Raw genomic sequence first — 12,092 nt, 5'->3', positions numbered from 1 at the left:
AAGTCTTCTCCCCCAAGTCCCCCAAGGCAGAGCCTGACACTTACCCCCACCCCCCCACAGGGCAGCATGACGAACATCCTCTGCGACAGGATCCCTGCAAGAGAGAGAGGCTGTCAGGGACCAGGGTGGGAGGGCATGGGGGGCGCTGTAGGTTGACAGGCAGGCAGCAGGAGCAGCTAGGGGTGGGGGGGCAAGAGGTACCTGGGGGCTGGGGATGAGTGGCAGGAGGCATCTGGAGGTTGGGGGGCAAGAGGGTAGGAGGTGCCTGGAGTGTGAGGGGGACAGGAGGCACCTGGGAGGAGGGAGATATGGGGGGCAGGAGGCACCTGGCCTGGCTGCTTGGCGAGAGTTCGGCTTTGCTTTTCAGCATCTGGTGGAGGTGCGTGGCCAGGGCTGGACTGAGCCCGGAGCAGCAGGCGTCTGGGAAGGTGCAGGGGTGTGTACTGGACAGGGAAGATGCAGGGTGCTGAGTGCCGTGCAGAGTCCAGGAGTGGGAGGGTCTAGAGAGCTGGGGCAGAGGAGGTTGGTGGCAGGACTGGGGCCAGCTGTCACAGCTGCATGTGTCTGGCAGTGTCATGGGGGCATTGGGTGTTGCTCCTAGCCCTCCCCAGGAGTCGGGGCACCCCATCAGGCTACTCCCCAGTCCTCTCCTATGAAGGGTTCCTGCCAGGGACCTCAGAAGCCAGTTCCAGCTGCGCCGCCAGGCGAGGGTAGTTGAGTTTAGGAGAATCATCCTGGCCCAGCTGCAATCCCACATCCTCTTGGCTTGGGCTGAGAACCCCCAAGCTACCTGCAATGGGGGCACGGTGATGAACTAGAGCCAGCCCCCCACCTCCCTGGGGCTAGCGCCATGGCACGCAGGGTGATGGAGACTTCATCCAGGGCTCTGGGCTTAGCCTGGCCAGGTCCACCCCACGTTCTGCCTCCAGCTCTGCACTTGGGGTGGCATTTACCCAGCGCAATGCCAAGGTGCAAGGCAGCAGAGAACCAGCCCTGGTGGGCCCTGCGGCCTAGGAAGCCAACCTCGTGCAGCTGCACTTGGGTCCAGATTTTCCAATGTGCCTAACTCTCAGCAGCTCCCTCTGTGACCTGGCCCTTAGGGGGCTCTACGGATCAGTGCTTGTGGGGGAGGGTTGGGGTCCAGTGCAGAGAAACGGAGAGGATGGGGCTAAAGTTGCCCAGTGCCCAGAGTGTGCGACCCCAGATGGCTACGTGTCCGGGGCAGCGGGGCCACCAGTGTCCCCAGGAGGCAGCTTGCTGGCCTCTGCGGGGGGAGGGGTGGCCCTGTCTCCTACCTGCCAGTTTCCCGTTGTCCAGTTTGAGGCGATTGAGGGGATTGGTGCCGTAGAGGAAGACGTGGCGCTCCGTGTGCACTGACTGCAGCTCCTCCAGGGTTGCCTTGCGCCCCCGCAGACACTGGCAACAAATGGGAGCAGGGCAAGTTAGCAGCATTGGGAGGGAAGAAGGGGCGGCAGGGATGGGCATTACTCCCCTGCGTGCCCACATGCCACCACCAGCAGAAATCCCAGTCCCTGCCCTCAGCTGGAGAAATAACGGCCTGAATGAGAGCTGAGAGGCTGGGACCAACATCTAAGCACCAGGAAGGGAGGCCTGGGGTGGATCTGTTGGGGTCTGGGAGTCCCTGGAGGCTCAGCGTGCCAGCCTCACACCCAGGCCCCCTCCCAGCCCCTGGGGGCTCAGCATGCCAGCCCCCCTCTCAATCCCCTCCCAGCCCCTGGGGGCTCAGCGTGCCAGCCCCCCTCTCAATCCCCTCCCAGCCCCTGGGGGCTCAGCGTGCCAGCCCCCCTCTCAATCCCCTCCCAGCCCCTGGGGGCTCAGCGTGCCAGCCCCCCTCTCAACTCCCTCCCAGCCCCTGGGGGCTCAGCTTGCCAGCCCCCCTCTCAAGGACTTGCTTGGTCTTTACGGTCTCAGCTTTTTTTCAAACCAATTGCAAGGCCCTGTCTGCACAGCAGTTGCACCAGTTCAAAACTGATGGTAGTTAAATGGGCGAGGACCTGACCTTGCCGCTTTGAGCTAAATCGGTTTGAGCGGGATTGAGGCCTCGTCTACATGCAAAGGCTGTAGCACTTAACTGTACCGGCGTGAGGAGATTGAGGGAGCTGGTGCATTGGCAGGTCCACTGCTCACCTGGGTCCAGTGAGCCCAGACAGGGTGGGGAGAGGGCACCTTTATCCCAGTATAACTGGGTCTGCACTGGGGCTGTACCCGTAGAATTGCTGCAGTAACCCTGCCCCCCGTGGCTCCATCAGGACACATGCAGTGTGCAGAGCAGGCCTTCACTTGGGCTAAGCGCGCCAACCCCAGCCGTTTGCCCCAGTGTAACTAGACCAAAGGCTCATCCCCAGAGCAGTCCCAGGCAGGTGAGAAAGTCCAGCACTGTCATTCTCCCAGCAGAGGCGCTCTGATCAGAGGGGCCTTTGGCAGTTTAGCTTATGTGACTTTGGAAGTGTTTTAAAACCAAACTGGTGCTGGCACTGGGAGAGCACACGCGGTTTAGCTGTGCTGGGAGGCAGGGATGGACACTCCCTGGGACACCAGGTAACACTCTCCTGTGTAGGCAAACCCCAATCTAGTGAGACTAAGGCCACATCTACACTACAGAATTATGTGGACCTAGCTTACAGCCACCACACTATTAAATGGCTTGGCTCCTTGGGTCGGCGGTGCGTGTCCTCACCAGGAGCACTTGTATCCATTGTGCTGTCAGCGTGGGGCATTGTGGGACGGCTCTTGGAGCCGGTAACAGTCGACGTAAGCAATGCAGAGTCTACACCGACCCGGCGTCGACCTAATGACATCGACTGTGACTGCGCCGCTTGGGGAGGGGGTGTTACTAAGGTGGTGAAGAGGGCCCCTCATGTTGGCGGGAGCCAAATTTAAGTGAAAACACGTCCATAGCTAGGTCGACGTCAGGCAGCTCACGTTGACCTAACCACGTAGTGCGGACCAGACCTGCTGCAAGCTTTCTAAGCCTGTACATGGACAAGGCTTGAGTTTGCAGGGTCTGAGACGGGGGAACCACCTCAGCAGGGGCTAACACAGATACCTGTGATGATACGGAACGTCCATGCTCTCCGCTAGGTCCCAGCTGTGCCAAGCATGGGGAAGGAGGAGGGTCAGCAGGACCAGAGGGATGGAACAGGGCCAGGAGCCAGAGGGGAGAAGCAGAGACAGGACCTTTGTGGGCAGCGTGCGTGATTGGGAAGCAACCATGTCTCTCTTCTGGATATCAGCGGGCACTGACCCATGCTTGGAGAACTTGATCCAAGTGTTTCATGCTTTTCTCACCAGAAATGAGTGAAACCCCTTGCCACTTCCTCTTACAAAAGCAGGCAGGACTCATGATTGCTGTGAGTCTTGGCTCCTCTGGGGCAGACCCAGAGCCCCCGCCTCTGCACAGAGACCACCTGGGCCTTCCTGATGTAAGCTGCCCATCCTGTCTGAGGCCTCCCTCAGCTTCGGCAGGACAAGCTCAGCCAACACTCTCTCACTTACCTCACACTGGCTGCGCAGACCCCGCTCTTGCAGGCGGGACCAGATGCTCTGAATTCTCCCAGCATGCTCAGGGTGGTTGCTGTTGTCCCCGCAGGAGCACTGGTGTTTGAGCATCACGGAGTCATACACGAGCCCTGAAACACAACAGCAGGTGAGGGTGTTAGCGGACACCTGCCCTGCTACGATCTCTGTCACGCCGGTGCAGTGCCGGGCTCAGCTCCACAATGCGGCTGCACTCACAGCCCAAGCCGCTGCTCTCTCCTGGGCACCTGACCATCTGCACAGGCGCCCTCCTGGCCGTGTCTGAATGGGAGTCCATGACCGAGCGTGATGGCCCCCAGGACTGGGTTGCTGCACAGGGCCAGCGTGGAGCTCCCCTACGACACGCCTGCCTCCCAGCTGCAGGCTGTCGCCCCGGCTCCTCACACTGCCCTGTCTGCTGGCACATGGAGGGGGCAATCCCGGGGCAGCCCTGTGTGGCTGGGTCCCAGAGACGTCTCTTCCCACACATCAGTCCAATCGGGGAGCCCAGCCGAGAGCCCTTCGGGGCAGGCTCTAGACCCCACTGCCCCGGGAGCTCTGGGCGGGATGGACCAGTGAGGGGGTCAGTGTCGACATGAGCCAAGCGGCTGGGCACTGGTGCCCTTATACCTCCGAAAATCAGTGAATACCGCACACACCACTGTACACAATCACTCCTACCCTCCCCCCAACCCCACGGGGGCACTCCCCCCGCCCCAGCTCCACAGGGGCACTCACCCCCCCAAGCCCCACAAGCGCTCACCCTTCAACCCCACGGGGGCACTCACCCCCCCAACCCCACGGAAGCACTCATCCCCACCCACCCCCCGCGGGCACTCCACGCACACACCCCACCCTAGGAGAACTCCACCCCACAAACCTCACAGGGGCACTCACCACCCCTCCCCCCCCAGCCCTGGAAGCTGGCTCTGAGCCTTGTTTGGAAGCTGATCCTTGGGGGCCCAAAGCCCAGTCCCTCTTCAAAGGCTGGGCTGGGGGCGAGGATGAGACCCTACAGCTACCTCAGTCTCTGCTGTCACGGCACGGCCCTCAGACCAGAGTCTCCCTGGACACCTCCCCATCCAAGGAGGCCTGAGCCGAATCCTACTCCTGCCTCAGGCCGGCAGCAGAGGAGACCCTGGTCCTTGCACTCCAGCCCAGCCACCCGGGCGCGGCAGCATCTCGGCTGGCCGTTGGGTGAAGCACTGGGCCTCTTTGCTGGACGGCATGAGCTGGACACACCCAGGGGGCGAATGACACAATGGGGACGCCAGGCTGGGCAGGCTGGGATCCTGAGGGCTCAGTCTTGGCGCTTCATGCTCCCTTGGAAGAGCTTGGGCTCTGAAAAGCACTGTGGGCCTGTGCTCCTTTCAGCCCCATCAGTTCCTCCGGTGCCTGCCTGTCTCCTCTCCAGCCCTGGGGCTCAGGAACATATTGAGGGGGGAAACGTGCCTAGAGCCCCACCCCGGCAGGCTGGGGGAGATGACCGAGTGTAAGGACAGTGTCTTCCAATGGACACAAGCTATACATTGCCATCCCCAACCTATGTACACTTTTAGGGAGGGGGCGATAGACGCAGCAGGAGACTGGCCTGGCACAGGCTGGCTCCCCAGGCCCTGTTGCCATCAGGGCAGTTTAGGGCTGGCACCGTGTGGGCAGAGGCATGCAGGGTTTAGCCGGCTTTCCTAGGGACAGAGTGTGACTGGTGCAGTGAGGCTGAGTGGTGTGGTGCTTAGAGCAGGGGAATGGGAGTCACGACTCCTGGGGTTTAGTCCTGACTTTGACCTGCATGTGACCTTGGGCAAATCCCCTCCCCGCTCTCTGCCTCAGTTTACCTTGCACGTCAGCTGCTGCTGTGGGGTTTAATTACCATGTGAGGAAGTGGGAAGATGTGATACTTTTGAATACGGTGTGCCTCGGTTTCCCCTATATGCTGCATTGTTACCCAGTGGGGTGGAAAAAAACTGTTTTCTCTCAGTGCAGGCTAAGGGACAAAGATGTGAGTGTCCTCTAGCTGTCTGGGACTTAGGCCTCATATCAGTGGAGCAACCAAGAAGACAATGGCAAATCTTGTCACCAGGACATTGGCACCTGACAACCAGCAACCACAGATTGCCCCACCTCTCTGCAGGAAGCTACCCTAAGGACTTCCTGTGCTGTGTTCCAGTTAATGAATAAACCTTCCCACTTTGACAATGCTGTCTGAGTGTCACTGCTAATGGTGTGAGGTGCATTAGGCCCTAACGAGCGCACAAGTCTCCATCAGGGTCTGTCTCAGTTGGACTCACTGAACGGAGCTCACGGTGTGAAGCAGGAGTGTTGCAGGCCCAGAGGTCCATTCTAAGGAAGCGGTGAAGCCACGTGGCTTGTGCTGGAGGAAGCGCAAGACCCCTAGGGAGTCTGGCACTGAAGGGGTTCCTCCTAGAGACCGTTCCAAAGCCGGGGCCATAGCACCAATCCTGTGTATCCGTGACATACCTGCAGCCCTACTGGACCGCCCCCTGCTGGAGGCAGCCAACATTACCTGTTGTGAACTGTGGTTTGGCTGGTGACTCTTGCGCCGGCAGGGAGAGTGCCTTGGCGGGTGCGTCCTGGGCAGGAAGGGCGATGGTAGCAGTGGCGGGAGATGACTGGGCCCTGGAGAGAGGCCGGTGCCCTCCGTGTGTGGCAGGGACCATCAGGGAGTCGACTGGTGGCTGCCGCTTGAGGAGCGAGTGCTGCAGGCGCTGGTGATGCTCCCACAGGTAGGCCTGCTGGGGAGAGGGTGTGACAGATGAGGGTGGCGCTCTGGGCCAGGGATGGTCTGGGGGATCTGCAGAGGGCCCAGGTGTACATGCCACTCTCTAGGCCGGGGAAGACCACATCTGTCAGTGAGCTGAGTGCAGAGGCTGTGCTAACACCCCCCAGCGGCAGCCAGCGGGGCCAGTGGCTCCCCACAGCATCTCGGCAGCTCTTCAATGCCAGGCCTGACGGCGGGTGTGGGGGAGGGGATCTCTGCACTGAACATCGGGATCTGCTCACTATGCCACGGGCCTGTTCTCTCTGGGCTGTTCCCAACCCAACCCAGGGCTAGTCCAGAGCTTCCACAACGGACCAAGGCACTGCTGCCCGGGCCTTGGCCAAGTCACAGTGTCTGATGCCCTCTTGTGGCTCTGCGTGGCATTACCCCACCCACCCACTGAGCTTAGGGGAAAGGGCGCACAACACGCCGGTGGCAGGGGACCCACAGTGCCCGGTCTCAGCACAGGTTACTTTGGCAGTACAGTAGGGGACCCCTTTACTTGCTGGCCTAGTAGAAGTGCTGCAAACCCTGGGGTGGCAGGGGTATAAAGGTACTTTATGGTGGCATAGGCGACCCCATATGGGAAGGGGAATAAACCATCCCAATACAGGCCCCTGTCATACAGAAATGACACACAAGGAGACTCGGCTAAGCAAACGTTAGGGCTGCAAAGCTCAGAAATGCCAGAATTCAGGCTGCCCAGGTGACCCTCATCCAGTCCTGGCGCAGGGGCCTTAGCTACAGTCGTTAACGACACGCTCGCAGAGCAGGTTTCCAGAGCCCCTGGCCCTGCAGTGCCCGCTGTGGGCAGTGCTCACTGCAGGAGCGGCCAGCCAGCACTTGGTTTTCTCCTCACTGCTCACTGTGTGGCCCCAGCCTCGTTTCCTGCACACTATTCCGAGTCTTCTCTGGAGACACAGGGGTTTGTGATGGGGGTGTCGGGCAGCCTTAGCTCCTGCTGTGTCCTTCAGGCCTTGACATCTAGGAATCCTCAGCAGAGCCCCTCCACCCTAATGGCAGCGCGGAGCAACAGGAGCAGGCCGGAGCTGCTGGCTGAGGGGCAGTGAGGTGGGCCCAGGAAGCCTACAGGTGCCCCCCAGTCATGTCCCCTTCACTACCATCCCCTCCTCTCACGGGAGGACGTTTGCCCAGCGGGGTTTTGTGCCCCCAGGAACCGAGGAGCTGGCAGCCAGCCAGCAATGCAGGCGGGGGTGATGAGTCCTGATGGCTCCATGCAGGCCCCTCCCCACCCCAGGCACGGGTTCGGAGAGGACATTGATGCCACTGGGTTGGCTGAGCAGTCACACTCCCATGGCCAGTGAAGTGAGGGCTGCTCCAGGATGGTGCTGTGCCCAGCACCCCGGTGCCCAGATCCCTGCCAGCCCGTAGGTACCTGCTGCAAGACGAGCTCGTCCTGTGGCTGCATCAGCTTCGGGCTCCGCTCAGGCTCCTTTGTGCTGACCCCTGGCCGTGTGAGCTCCACTCGGCCCCTAGGCTGGTCACTGCGCTCGCTCCCTCCCTCTGGGAGCCCACCCTTGGCCTCCATGTCCTCCGAGGAGGGGATCTGCCGCAGACGAGGCTTCTCACTGGACTTGGTCATTAGCTGCAGGGCGATGGGTCAAAATCACTTTGGGGAAGAAAGCTACCAGAGGCTCCCCTGGGACAGACCCCCACCATCTGATCTGGATATGGGCAGAGATCTCTTTAATCTATTTAATGAAATAAATACTAGTGGGAATTGTGTGATGATGGGAGACGTTAACTTCCCAGAGATAGGTTGGAGGACAAGTGCTACTAATAACAGCAAGGCCCAGACTTTCCTGGATGTGATAGCTGACAGATTTCTTCACCCAACAGTCGCTGAGCCCACAAGAGGGGATGCCATTTTAGATTTGGTATTGGTGAGTAGTGAGGGGAATAGAAGAGCTGGTTGCAGGAGACAACCGTGGTTTGAGTGATCATGAGCTAATTCACTTTAAACTAAATGGAAGGATAAACAAAAATAGGACTGAAACGAAGGGCCTTGATTTCAAAAGGGCAAACTTTAAAAAATGAAGGGAATTAGTTAGGGAAGTGGGATTGACTGAAGAACTCAAGGATCTGAATGTGGAGGAGGCCTAGAATTACTTTAAGTCAAAGTTCAGAAGCTCTTTGAAGGACGGGGGGGGGGGGGGGGGGGGGAATTGTGGGGAAGGGTTGAAGACCAAGCTGGATGTCCAAGTACTTGAAACAGGTGATTAAGAGAAAGCAGAAAACCTACAAGGAATGGAAGGTGGGAAGGTTCAGCAAGGAAAGTGACCTCTTGGAGGGCAGAAGGCGTAGGGGGAAAGTGAGAACTGCCGAAAGTCAAGCAGAGCTGGACCTTGGAAAGGAAATTAAAACCAACAGTAAAAGGTTCTATAGCCATATAAATAAAAAGAAAACAAGGAAAGAAGAAGTGGAGCTGCTAAGCACTGTGGATGGGGTGGAGATTAAAGATAATCTAGGCACGACCCAAGGCCTAAACGAATGCTTTGCCTCCGATTTTAATAAGGGTAACGAGGAGCTTAGGGGCAGTGGCAAGGTGGCTAATGGGAATGACAATATGGAAACAGAAATGACCATATCCGAGGTGGAAGTCAAATTTAAACAGCTTAATGGAACTAAATTGAGGGGCCTAGATAATCTTCATCCAAGAATATTAAAGGAATTGGCACATGAAATTGCAAACCCAATAGCAAGGATTTTTAATGACTCTGTAAACTCAGGGGTCGTACCCTATGATTGGAGAATTGTTAATATAGTTCCTATTTTTAAGAAAGAGAAAAAAGTGATCCAGGAAACTACAGGCCTGTTAGTTTCACCTCAGTAAGGTCTTAGAACAAATTTTGAAAGAGGAAGTAGTTAAGGACATAGAGATAAATGGTAATTGGGATAAAATGCCACATGGTTTTACAAAATAGATTGTGCCAGACCAACCCGATCTCTTTCTTTGAGAAGAGAACTGATTTTTTCGACAAGGGAAATGCAATAGATCTAATCTACCTGGATTCAGTAAGGCATTTGATACAGTTCCACAATTATTAGTTAAATTGGAGAAGATGGGGATTAATATGAGAACTGAAACGTGGATAAGGAACTGGTGAAAGGGGAGACTACAGTGGGTCATACTGAAAAATGAACTGTCAGGCTGGAGGGAGGTTACTCGTGGAGTTCCTAAAGATCAGTCTTGGAACCAATCTTATTAAAATATTTTATTAACGATATTGGAACAAAAAGTGGGAGTGTGCTAATAAAATCTGCATATGACACAAAGCTGGGAGCTACTGCCAATATGGAGGAGGACCAGAATATTATACAAGAAGATCTGGATGACCTTGAAAACTGGAGTGAACTTTAATAGTGCAAAGTGCAAGGTCATGCATTTATGGACTAACAAGAAGAATTTTTGCTATAAGTTGGGGAAGTACCAGTTGGAAGCGACAGAGGAGGAGAAAGACCTGGGCATATTGGTTGATCACAGGATCACTATGAGCCACCAGTGTGATATGGCTGTGAAAAAAGCTAATGCGGTCTTGGGATGCATCAGGCGAGGTATTTCCATAGAGATAAGGAGGTGTTAATACCATTATACAAGGCACTGGTGAGACCCTAAGTTCCCTGTAAGCTGCGCGGTCATGCAGCAGCCTATTTAGCGCTGCACAGGTGCTCAGAAAACCCGCCCAGGGACCTGCTCTGCCCCTCCCCCGGCCCCCAACCTGCTGTGGCCAGGGTGCCCCTCCCACAGCCCCAACGCAACCTGAGGCCCGGACCTGCTGGGGCAGTGCAGCTGGAGCAGCCCCAGCCGTGGCCGGTGTGGCCCAGGAGTGGCTGGGGCGGCACGGCCCGACCCCAGAGTGGCCCGGACCCAGACGCAGCTGGGGCAGCGTGCCCCGGCCCGACCCAGACCTGTTGGAGCCGGGGGAGGGGTGCCTATCCTGCAGCCCCAGCCCCACAGCTCCCGTGGCGGGGAGAGGCCCTCTCCCGTCCAGCCCAGGTGCTGCTGCGGGGAGAGAGGGCTGGGAGGAGTCCTCTCTCCCCGCTGTAGCCACGGAGCACCCTCCTGCACCCCAAACCCCCCTGGCCCCAACCCAGAGCCCGCACCCACAGCCGGAGCCCTCACACCCCTGCACCCCAACCCTCTACCCCAGCCCTGAGCCCCTCATCCCCAGCCCCACCCCAGAGCCCACCCCCCCCAGCCAGAGCCTTCACACCCCTTCACCCCAAGCCCTGAGCCCCCTCCCACACTCTGAACCCCTCGGCCCCAACCCCACCACATGAATTTCGTGAATGAATGAAAAAATGAAAAAATTCATTCCACACATGGGTGGAAAAAATTAGAGGGAACAGGGAGACCTCATCTGGAATACTATGTGTAGTTCTGGTCTCTCATGTTTAAGAAAGATGAATTCAAACTGGAACAGGTGCAGAGAAGGGCTACAAGGATGATTCGAGGAATGGAAAATCTATCTTGTGAGAAGAGACTCAAAGGGCTTGGCTTGTTCAGCCTCCCCAAACGATGGCTGAGGAGAGATATTGTTCTTTATAAATACATCAGAGGGATAAATACCAGGGAGGGAGAGGAGTTATTAAAGTGCCAATGGCTATAAATTGGCCATCAACAAGTTTAGGTTTGAAATTAGATGAAGGTTTCTAACCATAAGAGGAGGGAAGTTCTGGAACAGCCTCCCAAAGGGAGATGTTGGGGCAAAAAAACGAACTGGCTTCAAGACTGAACATGGGAAGTTTCTGGAGGGGATGGGATAATGAGACTGTCTACAAGGGCATGTACCTGATCTGCGACTACTAGCAGCAAATATCCCCAACGGCCAGTGATGGGACCCTAGATGGGGAGGGCTCTGAGTTACTATGGAGAATTCTCTCCCAGGTGTTTGGCTGCTGGGTATTGCCCACATGCTGAGGGTCCAACTGACTGCCATATTTGGGGTTGGGAAGGAATTTTTCCCCGGGTCAGATTGGCAGAGACCCTGGGGGGGTTTCACCTTCCACTGCAGCATGGGGCACATGTCATGTGCAGGTTTCAGCTAATGTAAATGGTGGATTCTCTAACTTGAAGGCTTTAAATCATGATTTGAGGATGTCAGTGACTCAGCCAGAGGTTCGGGGTCTATTCCAGGAGTGGGTGGGCAAGGTTCTGTGGCCTGCAATGTGCAGGAGGTCAGACTAGATGATCATGATGGTCCCTTCTGGTCTTAAGTCTATGAGTGAGCAACGGAGCCAGATGGGAATAGGACAAGGGAGGCCACAGAACTCTGAGAGACTGGGGGGCAGAGCCCACGTGGCAGGGAGCTCTGAGGGTTTGATGGGGGGAGCTGTGCGGGGGTGGGGAACCCCAGGTGGGGGGAGCTATGTGGGGGTGGAGAACCCCAGGTGGGGGGGAACTCTGTGTGATGGGGGAGCTTTGCGGGGGTGGGGAACCCCAGGTGTGTGTGTGGGAGCTCTGTATGACAGGGTGAAGGGGGAGCTGTGCGGGGATGGGGAAAGGCAGATGGGAGGAGCTCTGTGTGATGGGGTGAGGGGGCAGCTGTGCAGGGGTGGAGAAATCCAGATGGGAGGAGCTCTGTGTGACGGGGTGATGGGGGAGCTGTGCAGGGGTGGGGAACCCCAGGTGTGTGTGTGGGAGCTCTGTATGACAGGGTGAGCTGTGCTGGGATGGGGAAACCCAGATGGGAGGAGCTCTGTGTGATGGGGTGAGGGGGGAGCTGTGCGGGGGTGGAGAAATCCAGATGGGAGG

At 57.3% G+C, this 12,092-nt stretch overlaps 1 protein-coding gene across 3 annotated transcripts in view; it reads right to left on the bottom strand.

Annotated features, from left to right (window-relative positions):
* Positions 1-12,092, bottom strand: part of HDAC7 (histone deacetylase 7) — a 249,718-nt gene that overhangs the window by 15,703 nt on the left and 221,923 nt on the right. For all 3 annotated transcript variants that reach the window (XM_054012591.1, XM_054012590.1, XM_054012592.1), the window contains 5 exons: positions 7,713-7,922; positions 6,062-6,290; positions 3,517-3,650; positions 1,296-1,416; positions 45-94 (listed from right to left, as the gene is read on the bottom strand). In XM_054012591.1, coding sequence (XP_053868566.1) covers positions 45-94; positions 1,296-1,416; positions 3,517-3,650; positions 6,062-6,290; positions 7,713-7,922 — 744 coding nt within the window. The remainder of the gene's footprint in view (positions 1-44; positions 95-1,295; positions 1,417-3,516; positions 3,651-6,061; positions 6,291-7,712; positions 7,923-12,092) is intronic.

Source organism: Malaclemys terrapin, chromosome 23 (assembly GCF_027887155.1).
Source record: "Malaclemys terrapin pileata isolate rMalTer1 chromosome 23, rMalTer1.hap1, whole genome shotgun sequence".
Taxonomy (NCBI): Eukaryota; Metazoa; Chordata; order Testudines; family Emydidae; genus Malaclemys; species Malaclemys terrapin.
Note: the sequence above shows the minus strand (reverse complement) of the source record. Positions and strands in the feature narration are given on the sequence as shown.